The sequence below is a fragment of the Eurypyga helias genome, unplaced genomic scaffold (genome assembly GCF_000690775.1).
Source record: "Eurypyga helias isolate BGI_N326 unplaced genomic scaffold, ASM69077v1 scaffold12551, whole genome shotgun sequence".
Taxonomy (NCBI): Eukaryota; Metazoa; Chordata; class Aves; order Eurypygiformes; family Eurypygidae; genus Eurypyga; species Eurypyga helias.
Window position 1 is genome coordinate 3,863 of NW_010230683.1, and position 16,848 is coordinate 20,710.

The window sequence follows — 16,848 nt, forward strand, 5'->3', positions numbered from 1 at the left end:
GCTATCTGGTTTCAGCAGTTTGCTTCCAATACATCTTTTTTTGTTTGTTTCTGCTTTAGAGTCTCTTATATTGTCTTTTCATCTTGGGACACTTCTTTTGACTTGACACCTCATAAGTTCTGATGTAAGCTTTTCTGTGACCTTACTGACACAGAAGGGAAAAATACCTGCTGGTGATTTTTATTTTTATAATTTTGTTTCTGAATATTTTTTTATAACTGTTTCTTAGGATTCTAAGTGTGCTCTTTGCTGTAATTTTATCTGTACAGTTCATTGCCTTTGTTTATCCATGTTACCTTGCATATTTTTTCACAGAGGCTTTGCAGTCCAGTATGTGTTCTTTGAACTTGTTCACGTTATTAAATGGTGCCGTACTGAATATTTCTGTAACCCATTTAGGTCCTGCTCAGGTTCCAATGATGTCCCCAAATGGTTCAGTGCCTACTATTTATGTGCCTCCTGGATATGCCCCACAGGTATGTCTCTTCCTTTGATTCTTATTTCATTTCATGCAAGTAATGGGAGAAGAACTGAAATAGCTAATTCAATAAATTAACATGTCAAAGTTTCAGAGTCGCTGTGGTCAAGCAAGTAAATCTGGGGAGATGTCCTGTAGTATCTGTGATGGGAGACTTGTCATGCTGCAGATGTGCCTGTTCAGTTATATAGTAACTACTTACACAACAATAACAAGCACAGTTCCTTGTGGAGTTTGGGATCCTAATGTACTTAATGTCTTCTGAACATAAAATACAGCCGTGACCCAAATACCTCATTGTGCAGGACCTGTACTGAGTCCTGGGTTAGAGTTTGTTTTCTCTTGGCACCGATATAATTTTATGTATGTACGTAGTTCAGGTTGGGAAGTGGCCTGCAGGTACGGACTAAAACAGATCAGTTAAAGTGTAGCAAACAATATGGAAAAAAATATAAGCTGTCTTCTGGGGATAAATTATCATATAATGCATGTTTCCATGGCTTATCTTAAAATAGGGCTCTGATGTCCTCACTGCTGTGTGATTCCTAATTTAGGTGCCTGAAAATTAAATGTGAGCTTGATAACCTGGACATCCTTTAAAGCAAATTAAAAGGATGATTCCTCTCATCTACTTAGGATACCTAGAATCATAGAGGCTTTTAGGTTGGAAAAGACCTTTAAGGTCATCAAGTCCAACTATTAAGTTAACACTGCCAAGTCCACCACTAAACCATGTCCCTAAGCACCGCAGCTACATCTACCACATCTTTTAAATCCCTCCAGGCGTGGTGACTCAACCACTTCCCTGGGCAGCCCGTTCCAGTGCCTGACCACCCTTTCAGTGATGAAATTTTCGTAATATCTAATCTGAACCTTCCCTGTAACAACTTGAGGCTGTTTCCTCTTGTCCCATCCCTTGTTCCTTGGGAGAAGAGACCAACCCCCACCTCTCTGCAACCTCCTTTCAGGCAGCTGTAGAGAGCCATAAGGTCGCCCCTCAGCCTTCTCTTCTCCAGGCTGAACACCCCCAGTTCCCTCAGCTGCTCCTCACAGGACTTGTGCTCCAGACCCTCCTCCAGCTTTGTCTCCCTCCTCTGGACACACCTCAGCATCTCTTATGTCCTTCTTGTAGTGAGGGGCCCAAAACTGAGCACAGTACTCAAGGTGAGGCCTCACCAGTGCCCAGTACAGGGGGACAATCCCTGCCCTGGTCCTGCTGGCTACGCTGTTCCTGATGCAGGCCAGGATGCCATTGGCCTTCTTGGCCACCTGGGCACACTGCTGGCTCACATTCAGCTGCTCTCGGCCAACACCCCCAGGTCCTTTTCTGCCGGGCAGCTTTCCAGCCACTTGTCCCCAGGCCTGTAGTGTTCCATGGGCTTATTGGTAGCCAGATGTAGGACCTGGCACGTGACCTTGTTGAACCTCACACAGTTGTCCTCAACCCATTGATCCAGCCTGTCCAGATCCCTCTGTTGAGCCTTCCTACCCTCAGACAGATCAACACTCCCACCCAACTTGGTGTCATCTGCAAACTTACTGAGGGTGCACTCCATCCCCTCGTCCAGATCGTTGATAAAGATATGGAACTGGCCCCAGCCCTCAGCCCTGGTGAACACCACTTGTGACCGGCTGCTACCTGTATTGTGATGAGACGTGTGGTCTTCTAGATGGTGTCTCTTTCTTTCCTTCAACTATAAAACAGGCTTAGGGGTTAGTAAGTCAGACCTGGAAGTCAGAGCAGATGAATACCACTCTTCGTAATGTGTGTCTATCTCATGATGTTGTGGTGTTGTGACAAGTGTACCTCAGACTCGGCGTGCACTCTGCTGTACACTGAGAAGAGACTACAACATGTTAAATGCAGTCAAAAGACCCACAGTGTCCAACGGAAGTTGGACTAGTTACCTGAACTGCATAAAAATTGTCCTCTTGCAAAAAAAAAGGCTGTTTGATTAGGCAGACTAATAACATGGGATCTCTCTGATTTTACCTATCATTTGTTCAAAGTTGGCTGATAAGTTGATTGATGTATCCTTCATAGTTGAGTTGCCAAACAACCAGAAGAAACATGAATTAAAAACAATCATGAAAGTCCATTTATCTTTAGGTCATAGTAAAAAGTCTTGTTTCCTATTAGAATTCATTTTTTTAAACTGAAAGAATTTTTGAGATAATTGAAATTTAAAGTTTTGCCATATGTTTTTAAAAGCCATCGCAGGCCGAAGGGCTGGGCATTGCTGAGGCACGCTCATTAGCCTTTCATCAGAGCTTGTTAGTTCAAGCCAGTGTTGTGCTAACACAGTGTTCTGACTTTTGAATTGAAGATGCCTCACATCTCTCCAGCTCAGCGTACAGGTGGAATGAGCTCTGCTGTTTTCATCTGAGTAAAAGTATCATAGTCCAGGAAAACCTGCAGTTTATAAGGCTTTTGAAGTATTTCACAGAATCACAGAACGGTTTGGGTGGGAAGGGACTTTAAAGATCATCTAGTTCCACCCTTCCTGTGGACCCCTTCCACTAGAGCAGGTTGCTCAAAGCCTCATCCAGCCTGGCCTCGAACACTCCCAGGGATGGGGCATCCACAGCTTCTCTGGGCAACATATTCCAGTGCCTCACCACCCTCTCTGGGAAGAACTTCTTCCTGATATCCAAACTAAACGTCCGCACTTTCAATTTAAACCCATTACCCCTTGTCCTGTCACTACAGGCCCTTGTAAAAAGTCCCCCCCAGCTCCCTTGTAGCCCCTTCAGACACTGGAAAGTGCTATAAGGTCTCCCCGGAGCCTCCTCTTCTCCAGGCTGAACAAGCCCAACTCTCTCAGCCTGTCCCCATAGCAGAGGTGCTCCAGCCCTCTGAGCATCTTCGTGGCCTCCTCTGGACTCGCTCCAACCGGTCTATATCCTTCTGATGTTGAGGGCTCCACAGCTGGACGCAGCACTCCAGGTGGGGTCTCACCAGAGCAGAGCAGAGGGGGACAATCCCCTCCCTCGACACATCTCCTGATACAGCCCAGGATACCGTTGGCTTTACGGTCTCCAAGCACACACTGCCAGCTTGTGTTGAGCCGTCTTATCAACCAACACCCCTGATTCCTTCTCCTCAGGGCTGCTCTCAGTCCATTCTCTGCTAAGCCTGCTACAAACGTGCCATCAGTTGTGGTTTATGATGGTCATTCCTGTTACAAGCCCGAAGGTCTGATAGTAGTCTTGCAAACAAGAAAGGCTAACGCTATTGAGCCAAGAGTTATCCCAGACATCAAGCGGTGCCAGCAAAATAACCTACATGGTTTCGTCAGGTATAGTATATTTTTAAATGTCAGCACCTGCAGATATATTTTGAGAGAAAGTGGAAACCAGCTGAATGTCTAAAACCATCAGCCTGGAAGAACAACCTGAGCATAACCATCTTTTGTCTATCCATTTTCATTTAGTTCTATTATGCCTCTGCTTGCTTCAGTCCCTCTTTGGCAGTGATACAACGTACTGTCCTTTGTTGGAAAGTTGGGGATAACCGCAGAATAAGGCATATTTTATTTTTCTTATATCACATAAAGAAAAAGCAATTCATAAGTTGATTTACTTCTCCCTTCCTCTCCTTTTGGAACTGTAGTTCTAAAACTCTGCAAGAAAACACATCTTTCTTTATTCCTTCCAAGCTGTTTGTATTCACTGTCTGTAATGAGTTTTCCAGTAATGTTTGGTTGGTTCGCTCAACCAAGCAGTCCTATGCCAGAGCTATGTATTTTGTTAGCACAATTAGGATAATAAATAACTTGTTTATTTTTTACCTTAAGATGATATACTTTATGTAATTCACTTACTGCTTTTTGGAAGGTTTTTAGCTGTGTACTTGTCTGGTAGAGGCCTACCATTGAGTTGAAGTTTGATTTAGAGGCACAGTTACAGGCTTGTCAAACTCTTCATGTAACACTATTAAACTTAAGGTCGCTGCTGCTACAAATTGGGTATCTATTTAGTTACTTAAGCTATTAGCAGACCCAAGAAAACAAATAAATTAAAAGCTAAGTAGCCTGGTTTTTATAGTGCTGCTTCCTGCGTAATCTGAACGTGCTCATAAATTCATGATAAATTGCAATTTTTTTGTGTAAATAAAAAGGACTTAAATAATTAAAACTATGTTACAGTGTTTAGAAAATTTCATTAGCAGAAGTTCTAGTTGTATTTATCGCTATTAATATATCCTGCCTTTAGATACCACACAGCTGTGGTCGCACAGATATATGAAGAGCAGTGAAATTACTCTTTCCAGCATACTGAAAACAGCTCACTTTTTAAAGTGACATGGTGTGTATGTATTTTAAACCTGTGTTCGATTAGGACATTTATATTAATTTCCAGCTCTCAAGTAAGGTGGGATCATCCCCCACTGTGTACATTGTGTGCTTTTATGTCTTCCGAACGTTATTGCAGATACAGAGAGATCTTTACTGTCCCATTACACCAGAGGCATACAGCTGTCTCCACATAACTGTCTTTCTCAGTCCGGTAGTGAAGTTTTGAAACAGTTTCCTAGACCAGCCTGGCTTACCTGGCATTGGTTCAGCTGGCAGGATAATTTTGGGGTGTACAAATTAGGTTGCTGTCAGAGAAAATAAAAGCAGATGCTCTGTTCCAGATGTACCAGATGCACACCAGCCCCTAATGGAGACGTGGCAAAACCAACGATTGATTCCTCAAGCAGCTTTCTGTCATGGACTTGGTGGGAGTGTTCCCACCAGGACACGGAGCTAAATCTGGCCAAGCGTAATACCCTTAAGCTTAAACAGAGGAGTTGAAAGCAGCTTGGTGCTAAGTGCTTTGATCTACTGATCTGCTCCCGTTGCACCAGCTTAGTCACTGGTGTACGTGCACATGTACCCACTTCATTTCAAATGGCAGTGTCGTGAAGTTGCCTTATCCCCTGCTTTTGAATGTAGGGATATTCCAGATTCCTTTCTTCTTCCCCTTTTCCAGATGAATGTTTCAACCGAAAACTTCCATTGCAGACCTTGCTGCAGCATTATTCTACAGCATTTTACTAGGAAGTGGAGAACGATTAATTTGTTGGCATCCCAGACACTAAATTATTCACACCATGATACATACAAATCTATGCCAAGATCATCCCTAGCTGTTACCAACAGCCGTGTGTTTTTGTGAATTTACCACTAGTGATGCAAACGACTGGAGAGGATCATGATGGCAGTCTTCCCTCTCTGTGATGTGCTTCAGGGAGGGTCCCCTGTTCCTGGGTTCAGCTGATGACTGACCCTCGTTTAGTGAAGAGCGTTTTCTGCTTCGGTGCTTTGTGCCTGCTCTCCACCAGACCCCTGCACGCTATGGACCTCAGATGTGCTGCATGCACCGTGCACAGCACACTTCAGCTCCGTGCGGCTTACGTGACCGCGCTTACTCTCACTGCAGATCGCATATGCTGCTTTTGTTTCTTCGAACCTCTAGCTTGCCCAGGGCTGCACACGGGTCCGTCAGCAGAAGGCTACCCCGTCACATCTCCCATTTGCCATTTTTGCACAGCAAGCCTCTTTGCACATCAGAGCCTGGCTAGTTATTTTGCTTTAACAGCTTGATGCAGACGCTGGCTGCTGCGTGCCAATAGGTACCGTATGACAGGTGCCCCCTGGGTTAGTGTTGGTGGACTGAGTTGCAAAGACCAGACACTGTTGTGCCTTTTCACTCACGATTTATGAGTGAGGTCTGTCTGCCCACCAAGTCACTTCTGGGGAGCAATCTACTGGTTACACGGTAGAACAGATCATAGGTGCGGTGTAGCATACAGGCAATGTGAATGAGGGTTGAAAGAGGACCCTGAGGGGGGAGTTCATGCCATAAATATACCTGGTTGTTCATAAGATGTCGTTACAGTCAGGTTGGTTTTTTAACAGTATTTTTCCCCATCACATTAAGAAATTAATGGCATTATTGCAGTTGATACATTTAACATAGATAACCCTTTAATTGTCCTATCTACTTTTTTTATGCTCTCCTGTTTCTTCAAATTTAAGGGGTTTACTATTCCTAGTTTTGTTTAAGTATCTATAGAACGTACCTTTGAGACTGTCGTTTCTCTCTTGGCACGTGGTGTCTCTCGCTGTACAGGTTATTGAGGATAATGGTGTTCGAAGGGTTGTGGTGGTTCCCCAGGCTCCAGAATTTCATCCTGGTGGTCACGCAGTGATACACAGGCCTCCGCATCCCCCACTGCCTGGCTTTCTTCCTCTTCCAGCCATGATCCCCCCTCCACCACGTCATATATACTCACCCGTGACCGGAGCTGGTGACATCGCAACGCAGTACATTCCACAGTATCACACCTCACAAGTGTATGGGGATCTGGGTAAGTAGCTTTTTGAATATTCCAAGTTCTGTCAGAGGAAATAACGCTCTACTCCTTCCCACCGTCTGTTATGCTGATGTATGGGCTTTATCAAGCAAGACTTAACAGCCAGAATGGGGGCTATACACAAAAGTTTTATGAGGATAGCAGTCTGGTTTTCACTGAAGCTTGTTATTCCAAAAGAAGTTCTTTTAGTTAATTTGACTTGTATATTCAGTGATCCATTGCACATACAGATTATTTCTTACATACATCTGTTAGAGATTTGCCCAGGAAAGCAATGCAGGGAGCGTTTGTAGTGATTCAGCTGATGTCTTCCCCTGAGATTCAGCATTTCAGTCCATACCTGAGCACTGTTCTGAGATACCACGTCTTGCAAGTGTTCTGTTTGAATCATGAAACAGGAGTTCTTAGTATCGGTTATGGAAAAAAGTTTGCTATTTTGAATAAAATGATACGCATTTAAGCCAATGTCAGTATTGGAGTCCAGTTTGGATAATCAGGTGCCACCAACCTAAACTTAATACTGCAGCTGAAGCTGTCTTTGGCAGTGCTGTTGACACCTGCCTTTAATACTCTTGTTTAGTGGCAAAGCCTACGTGTGTAATAACTCAGGGGTTGGGTTGTTTGATTAATATTTACATTTCTGGTAGACTTGGTTTTCTTTAGATAAACTTCTGCTGTAAGGCAGATGCCGACCTTGAAAGGCTTTCAGAGGACAATGCCATGTTGCTGGTTTTAGAGAAAGAGGCTAGAAGCTGTGGAGGAGGAGACTAAACACAACTTTGTCATATCTCTGCAGGCATATAGATTCTCAACATTCTTTGGTACTACTAAAATAATCTAAAAATTTCCTCCATGTAGTCACTGTGCTTAAATAGTCACGATGCACAAAGCCACCAGATATGGATGTGCACAGCCTTCAGATAAGAACATACCAGTGTCTTCATCCTCACAGAATTCTTAGTCTTTCTGTATTCTTAAGTTGTACTTTATTTCTTCCTTGCACTGTTGATAACAGCACATGATCAGATGCTCTTTTGGGGGCTTATTTATAGTTTTGTTAATTTTTTTGTTTGTTTTCCATAGGTGGCAGTTGTTTGCTTTTAGTTTGCTAAATTAAGAGATTGAAGTATGATAATTAAGTGCATAAAAGGGATACTTCTTAATGGAATAATACTATTTAGATTTCTGCTGCTAGGTTATATCCCTTTAAATACAAATTCACTGATAATTTGCTAAACTGCTGGTGTAAAAATAAAAATTGATAAAGTGAGATTCTTGGGTTTTGCTTTGTTTTAAATATATATGTTAGATGCCCTTGGATTTGGGGAATCAGAGGAGTAGGGATGCTTTAATTTGTTACATATTTGCCACAGATTTCATATTTAATTCTGCACCACTGACTTTGGTTATGGCTTTCAGAAGTCCAAGTCCACAGCTAGGTTCCTATATGAGGAATCTGAATTTAAGGGGAAAAAGAAAAAAAACCAAACCTGAAGCACTTAGAGCATAGTAATTCTCTAACAAGAGCACCAAGATAGCTAGTGGTAGTGAAAATCAAATTTCTGAATAGTAACAGCTTATCATAGAGTCACAGAACGGTTTGGGTTGGAAGGGACCTTGAAGACCATCTAGTTCCACCCCCCCTGCCATGGGCAGGGACCCCTTCCACTAGACCAGGTTGCTCAAAGCCTCATCCAGCCTGGCCTTGAACACTTCCAGGGATGGGGCATCCACAGCTTCTCTGGGCAACCTGTTCCAGTGCCTCACCACCCTCTCTGGGAAGAATTTCTTCCTGATGCCCAGTCATCTAAACCTGCCGGCTTCTTTCAGTTTAAACCTGTTGCCCCTTGTCCTGTCACTACCTGCCCGCTACTCTGTGAAATTTTTTGAGAATTAAGCTGACCTAAAGAAACAGAAACTGGGAAGTTCTCTAGTTTTCTGAGTTTTATCCTTCTTGCAAGGAAGTTTTTATTTGTTCTTGTTTTCTATACTTCTAGCATATAAGGAATAACAACTAACGAACTTCAGTCTTCAGCCCGAGGGATCCAGTTTATCTGAAAATGAACAAATTCTGTGCTGATTTTGAAGGGTGTATTTTTTTGAAAGCTTTTATCGTGGTTAGGGTTACACTGATGAAGGAGTTGGTGCCAGGTGGTATACGGTTTTAAAGTCTTAAGTCAGTAAGCTGTTTCTAAGCATAAAGGTGAAATGGATAAAAATGTGAGAATTGGACAGAAAAAATCACTAATCTGCAGTTTAATTTTTTTTCATTAGTCTGGTACTGACTTCCAAGACCCAGCTGTACTATCTTCAGTCTTTTAGGGTCTTTCAGTTGCCCTATGCTTCTCTGGCATTTTTCCCTATTGATTTTGTGCTGTAGAGCTCTAGTTGCATTCCAAAACTTAAAACCTTGTTATTTTTTATTCAGCATTAGAGCAAACCTTCTCCCATGTAATCAAGTAGCACGTTTTTTCTGTGTTGATTTTACCCTGTACGGTACAGCTCAAGGAAGATCGTAGAAACAATTTAAGAATAATTTTGAAGTAGAAAAAAGATGTGGGAAGGAAAGACTATACTTTATCCCCTAACGTTGTTAATGTCCAATTAGTGTGTATTAGTTTACCTGCTGGACACTTCAGTTTCCCAGTAGGAATAGAGCTGTAATTTTACACACAAGCATGCACTTAATGCACATGCATTTTTAAATAGACTTTTATACAGATTGTGTTCTTAGGGATTGTTTTTAAATTTCTCTTCTTTGCTTTCATTTAGATACTCTGCCTGCTCATGGAAGATCTAATTTTAGAGATGAAAGATCTAGTAAAACATACGAAAGGTTACAAAAAAAGTTAAAAGATCGACACGGAACTCAGAAAGATAAGTTAAACAGTCCTCCACCATCTCCTCAGAAATGTCCTTCTCCTACAAGTGAACATAATGGACTTACAAAAGGACAGGATGCAGCTGGTATAAGCACAGGTTCTACCAAAAGCAAGTCTCTGGGTAAAGGAAAAAGCAGTTCTCAGACAGACACCGAAGTAGAAGGTAAGTGTTACCAAAATTAATGCATAGGTGTTATGCAAGTGCACTCTCTGGCTGAGCATAGCATTTGTCGATAGAACACCACACTTTTAACAGTCTTAAAGTGGAGTAGTAGCCCACAACTGCTCTGACTTACACAGAATCGTCCTGTTCCTCAAGTTGGAATGATGGTCCTAAGAGAACAGAACTACTGACATGCAAGTCTCCACGTCGATTTGAGGAAATCTTACTCGTCATACTTAATAATCTGTTTAAAGAAAGGCCTGTGCTTTGTCCAGAGTTATTGGTGCTTATGTTTTAAAGGAATCACTGAAGGTGGGGGCCTGCTTGATATTGCAGAAAACATGGAAAGAACCAGGTGTCCGATAGAGGAAGCCTATATTCTGCTTGTTAAAGAGCAGTGTTTTGTAAGAGACAGCTGTTGTTAGATAAAATTCACATAATGCCTGGCCCTGCCAGCTCAATAATGAGGGGCCTTTGGAGAAAAAGTCTGATTCTCACACTAGTCCATGAGAGTTCATGTTTTCTAGGATTCTGCCACAGGGAGAGTGTGTATTATTAATACCTGTATTTCACTGGAAAGCTTGTGATCTCATAAATGGACTGAATTCACTCAGTCTTGGTCATGCAGACTTTGTCGAATCTGACGATGTGTCACTAGACAACTTTCAGGTCACTGGCACGGCGCTTCAGATTCAGAACACAACATCAAAGACCTCTCATCAGCCAAGGACAGTTTTCCCAGATGAGGAAGTTGTGGTTAGTGATGCCGAGGGAAACAAACCATGATTTTCTCAACTCATTGCAGTTTGCTTTGAGATGACGATTGTGTGCCAGTGTGTATTAGATTGCTGTAAACCAAAAGGAACGTGAAGAAAGCCTGTCCAAGAGCAGGAAATCTCAACCTAAAAGAGCTCTTTAAAAACATGTGTAGGTGATACCATGTGGAGGTTTAGTACCAAGCGACACTGGTGAGATACAACCTGAATTCAAAAGTTGGGAATTGTTTCTCCAAACCTGAATGAGTATTTAGCACTGTAGTTCCAGAGTGGCATTTGTCTTGGCTTCATCTTATTTTCTGTTGGCTGGTATTTATCTGTGAGCTAACGTTCCCAAGGTACAGGTGGTAGAATGTACAGTTGCTTACTTATGCTATAAGAATTAAGCTAATGGCTCCTTGGAAGTATTTTATACAAAAAATAGAAAAGACCACTTTTCACAATCATTTATTTTGGGAGGCATTTTCGAGAATTATGTACTGTGACTTGGATTTGTCCTAACAGACAGAAGTCAGAAATGCATTTAATTAGTTATAAACTTGAAAATACGAAGTTGTAAATAGATTTCCCATCTTTTTAAAATAATTTTATCAGGCTTTGTTTTTCTTTTATTTTTTCTTTTTAGTTTAAGGCAGATGAAGTGAATTAAGAAGGCCTGGCCACGCCTGAGTAGCCTGTTCACTTACACTATTGATATAATCAAATTCTAATATTGTTTCAGAGAAAGCACATAAAACGCCTTTCATAAACTTATTGGGACCTCTGTAAAGCTCAGCTTAAACAAAACACCTCAGATTCTTTCCCTGAGATGTAAATGAAGGCTAAGGTTTGCCCTTGCAGTTGAGGGAGGCCAAGGGTGTCACCAGTAGTCCTCCATGTGATGTGCAATAAGGTATTTCAAGTGCTGTAACTTGACTGCGTCTACATCCGAAGATAAATCTGTGAGAGATGTCTCAGCCAAGAGCTTACGTTCTCCAGAGCAGTAGTTTGTTTGAAGTTATACATTTCTAAAAGATAACCAGGCTTCCTGTATTCCATTAAATCACAGATTTAGAAATAGTTTTATATGAACAACTTCTTTGGGAGCTTCTTGGGGTTTTTTTTTTACCCCCAAGATGAATGCAAACCGGTTTTTTGTCTTTTATACATACTTCAATCTCTGCGCAGTTGTTGAATTTGAAGAGCTGTTTCACTGAAGTCACTGCACAATATTCATGGGTACCTTTTGTTTGCTTTGATTTTGTTTTTTAAGAAAAGGATGAAGAAACGAAAGCACTTGAAGCACTTCTGTCTAATATAGCTAAGCCAGTGGTAAGTAAATAAAGCTTTCCTTAAAATCAGAATTTCTGTTGCTAATTTAGACAGTTACAGCTCCTTTTCTCTCTCCAAGTTGAAAGGATCTTCAACTTCCCGCATCAAAGAAAACTCAAACTTAACTTCCAGTCATGGAAATGTAAATGCCCAAAGTAATATTTAGTATATTAACATTTATGAGGCTAAAATTGTCTTGATACTTAGTATGTGGAATTCTTCGGGGCCACTCCATGAAATCTCAGTATTAACAGAACTATAAAAAATATATAGAGAAAGAGCTCGTGACGTTGCCAGTAACATAATGATGATGCTTAACGTAAGGTGATGCTTAACATCGTCTCTTGCTGTGAAATTTGTTCTCAGTTTCCTCTAACATTGTTCAGTTTTAATTCTTCAGGAAACAATTTTACACACCAAGTATGATATAGGCATGAGAGATACCTGGTGAGGTTTTGGAAGCTGCACCAAAAAAGAGACTTTGGAAAACTTTATTTGAAAAGTAAATTAAAACGAGGGCAGATTTCACTTGAGGAATCTCTGGCACCTCCAGGGAAGAGACATAAAATTCAGCAAGGAAGGTGTTAGGAGTAGGCTTCTGTCTCATCTGCTTGAAAATCTGCCAGTTCCTTTTCAGTTTGTAAAACTGTAATTCATAACCTTTGTGTAGAGACTTCTTAAAGCACTGTTGCCAAATTCTGCAGTTTCTTGCATTTTAGACTTGACCTATGTCTTTTCATCATCTGGACCTTCCCTGATCCTAACCTTTCTTTGAGGATTTACACAGCTTTTCTAAAAATCTGCACCTCGGTCCTCGGTCCACCAGCTTGCCTGAGTAAAAACCATCTGTGTTCCCTATTGTAAACTACAAAAAAACCATGCAGCTGAAACTTCAGGCAGAGCAGGCCGTGGGTTTGTCCAGGCAGCAACTTCTTCCGTAGTCAGGCACCCTGCTTTTCACCCTGGTCAGTCCTCAGCTTATCACCCCACACGTGTGCACGCACTTCACATACCTAAAACTGTTATGGAAGGAAGGACATACAGAGAAAAGAAGATGAAGAAGGTAAAAGGGTCAGATGGAAAGATCATCGGACTTCCAACATTGCCCTTCATCGGCTACATGCCTTCTCCCCTTCACCTGCCAGACAACCTGGCCCTGATTTTAGTGCCCAGTCCAGATTCTTCTTTCTGATGTTGCTTTACAGCCTGGTGAGGAGAGGCTGAGAGAGCTGGGACTCAGCCTGGAGAAGAGAAGGCTCAGGGTGATCTAATCGATATATATAGATACCTGCAGGGTGAGTGCAAAGACGATGGAGCCAGGCTCTTTTCAGTGTGCCCAGAGTCAGGACCAGAGGCAATGGGTGCAAACCGAAACACGGGGCATTCCCTCTGAACATCAGGAAACAGGTTTTTTACTGTGAGGATGACTAAGCATTGCCACAGCTTGCCAGAACGTTTGTGGAGACTCCCTCCTTGGAGATACTGAAAAGCTGTCTGAACGGGGTTCTGGGCAGCTGGCTTTAGGTGACCCTGCCTGAACAGAGAAATTGGACCAGATGACCTCCAAGGGTCCCTTCCAGTCTCAACCATTCTGTGATTCTGTGGTGCTCAAAAGGCTGGGCAGGGTTGGTAATTATGGAAGTGTCCTGCTGTGTCCAAGCATCGGAACGGGCTAAGGTGTCCTCGGTGCCCCTGTGTCGGTGGTGGTAAGCAGCACATAGGATGCAGCTGTCGGAATCAAATCCTATAAGAAAGGGTTGAGAGCGCTACAATGAAGAAATGGAGGGGAGCTGTTGCAGCGGTGTAGATAGTAGCTGGGATAGTCAAGTTCAGTAGCACTTAACAGGATGACCCTGGCAATGGGAGCTTGTGAAGGGGCGATAAAAAGATTTGTTTTGAGAAGAAACTGGGACTGAAAAGAGAGCTTAGGGAGAGAAAGGAAGTGAGAGAAGAGACAGCTCCAACAAGGAGCACAATTCCAAAGGACAGGCAAGACTTGAGAGATCCTAGAATAGATGAGGAGTCTAAGATGGTAAAAAGGGAACCAGGACAAACAGAATAGTAGGTGTGAACTATTGGAAGAACAAGACCGAGAGCAAGTAGGTTTTCTGTTGTTATTTTTACAAGCAGACTGATACAGAAAGGGTGATGGGAGTCTGAACGTCTTGTTAGTGAGACTGAGGGTGGCGAGGATAGTGGACAGCAGTGGCAAGAGGCTGAAACTGCCTGAGAAAGATGAAGATTGGTGAGGCAAGAATACCAGAACTTCAGTGAGAGACCTAAGGACTGCAGTCTGGGGTGGAGTAAACAAGGAGTACAGACTGGAATGAAGAATTGTTGATTAAGACCAGACTTCAGGAGGCTGGATAAGAAGGGTCATAAGGGATTATGGCTGTAATAAATTAACGTAAGTCTACATCTGATAGCACTGATCTTTATCCAGGACCTGGAATCTAATCCAGCTTTCCCACATCTCATCTTCTGACAGCAAGTACCTGCAAAGTCCTACCAGCAGAGGTTTTGGTTTGCTGCCTGTTGTTTCACTGCCCAGCTACGCAGCTTGTCTCCACAGGTGTTAGCAAACACCTATTGCTATCACTCTGTTAGATGAAGCAGTAGAGACTTGTGCAGTGCATCTAAAGGGTCCCTGCCTGCTGTAGAATAGAACTGCTAGAAAGAATTTAAGGAGTTACTAGCTATTAAAAATATATACATAAAAATCATATATATATACACATTATAGGAAAATATGCATCAAAATATTGTTGTTCTTAAAGTGAAACAGGAAAGATTTGGTACTAATTCTTGCCCATTGTGTTCAGGATTACAATAGCCTGTTTCTGTTATTTTAACACAGCAACATGATGTTCTTTCTCTATGGTCCCTGCCATTCACTGTACATAACATACCTGCTTTGGGAGTGAATCCAAGCTGTGTAGCTAAAGGCGTGGCTGTCTTTGACCCCTTTTGATTCTGGGTCATCAGAGCCCATCCCAGCAAGGGAGCACGTGCCCAGTTTAGCCACATACTTCATCAGAATGGATGCAGAAACAAATTTTTCTGCGAGGTTAGCTTACTGCAAGGTAGTGTTGTCACTGGGGCAGGCTGGACAGCTGTCTCCTTCTTCTCTTCATGAGAATGGGGATGATCCTTTCTGTCCTGAGTAGAAGCAGGGGATCAGCTCTCGGGATGTATGCACAGTCCTCTGCCAGCGGTCAGGGCGTACAGGATGCCATCCAAGTCTGGGGTGTCATCAGTGGCTGCACTGCCGTGGGGACTGGTAACTGAGCTTCCAGGGTTGGTTAGAGTGGGACGGTGGGAAGTATGATCCACAGGCAGTGTCTTCTGCTATATTGCTAATGACCTATGAAAAAGCAACGGAGTGATGGTACTGACTTGTTTTCCTTCACTTCCACCCTCAACCACCCATGCCTTTCAGGCAAGGACACTATCTCCCCTCCCCTCTGTGTCCTTGCTTGACGTTGCACGTAGACGTGTGCCTACGCGTGATCTCCCTGCAGACCTCAGAAGACATCACAGGCTTAGGCGGCAGGAGCCTGCTGCAGACTAGTCAGTGTGCACAAGGCAAAAAGCCAGGCTTCCAGCGCTCGGAGAGGCTTGTGCGTTGCAAAGGCAAGGGACTGTCAGGGCTGTGGGTGGGCGGAAGACTAGCTGATGTTGCAGCGTGGGGGAGTGTGGCATGACGAGAGAAAGGGAGGCTGTGTGGTAGTAGTGTTCACCGATTTAGGCCTTGTAGGACCAGAAGCAACCCTCCCACAGTTTCTCCAAGGAGACATTTTTCTCACCCTCCCACAAGTGAACCAGGAGACGGTGGTTTTTTTCACACCTTTTGTTTGTAGTTCTCATCAGAAATATTCCTGCAAGTTTTTCATTAATTTTTTGCTTGAAGCACTCACTGCAGGGTTTGTGCCATGATGCTCTTCTTGATGGATCATCAACATCCTATTACGTGGTTGAACTTCATAGGGTGGTTTAGGTGGGAAGGAACCTTAAAGCCCATCTAGTTCCAACCCCCCTGCCATGGGCAGGGACACCTTCCACTAGACCAGGTTGCTCAAAGCCTCATCCAGCCTGGCCTTGAACACTTCCAGGGATGGGGCATCCACAGCTTCTCTGGGCAACCTGTTCCAGTGCCTCACCACCCTCTCCGGGAAGAATTTCTTCCTGATATCTAATCTAAATTTCCCCACTTTCAATTTAAACCCGTTACCCCTTGTCCTGTCACTACAGGCCCTTTTAAAAAGTGCCCCCCAGCTTCCTTGTAGCCCCTTCAGGTACTGGAAGGCCACTGTAACTGCTGGCACAAGCAGTACAGGGTGCTGCCAGTGGTGGTGGTCAGATGATCATACGGGTGCTCTCCAGTACGGTGTCCATTGCACCATATCCTGCTCCAGAAAGTCCGGAGTAGGCTGTGAGCTGTCCTGGGTGTCCCATGTCTTAATGCCCAAGTCCGGGGCACACACATCAAAATCAGGTAGTGGACTCCATGGCGTGCTTTCATTCACACGTCTCTCTCAGTTCTGTGCAGATGTGGCACATCAGCTTTGCTGCCTCCACACTTCCATTAAGTGTTTTTATGAACACATTCTCATTATCTTAATGTTTTCCCAGTATGGACCCCCCATCCCTTCATATGTGGCAGTGTTAAGTCAAGTAACCTTCCAGTTAGCTTTCCAGTACCTGAAGGGGCTACAAGGCAGCCGGGGGGGACTTTTTACAAGGGCCTGTAGTGACAGGGCAAGGGGTAACAGGTTGAAATTGAAAGTGGGGAGACTTAGATTGGATAGCAGGAAGAAATTCTTCCCGGAGAGGGTGGTGAGGCACTGGCACAGGTTGCCCAGAGAAGCTGTGGC

At 43.3% G+C, this 16,848-nt stretch overlaps 1 protein-coding gene across 1 annotated transcript in view; it reads left to right on the forward strand.

Moving 5' to 3' along the window:
- Positions 1-399: 399 nt before the first annotated feature.
- The window catches only part of LOC104516500 (fibronectin type-III domain-containing protein 3a-like), a gene marked incomplete at both ends in the record, with an annotated part of 26,153 nt that continues 9,704 nt past the window's right edge, over positions 400-16,848 (forward strand). Inside the window, 4 exons of the mRNA XM_010160836.1 lie at positions 400-476; positions 6,599-6,836; positions 9,615-9,887; positions 11,916-11,974. Coding sequence (XP_010159138.1) covers positions 400-476; positions 6,599-6,836; positions 9,615-9,887; positions 11,916-11,974 — 647 coding nt within the window. The remainder of the gene's footprint in view (positions 477-6,598; positions 6,837-9,614; positions 9,888-11,915; positions 11,975-16,848) is intronic.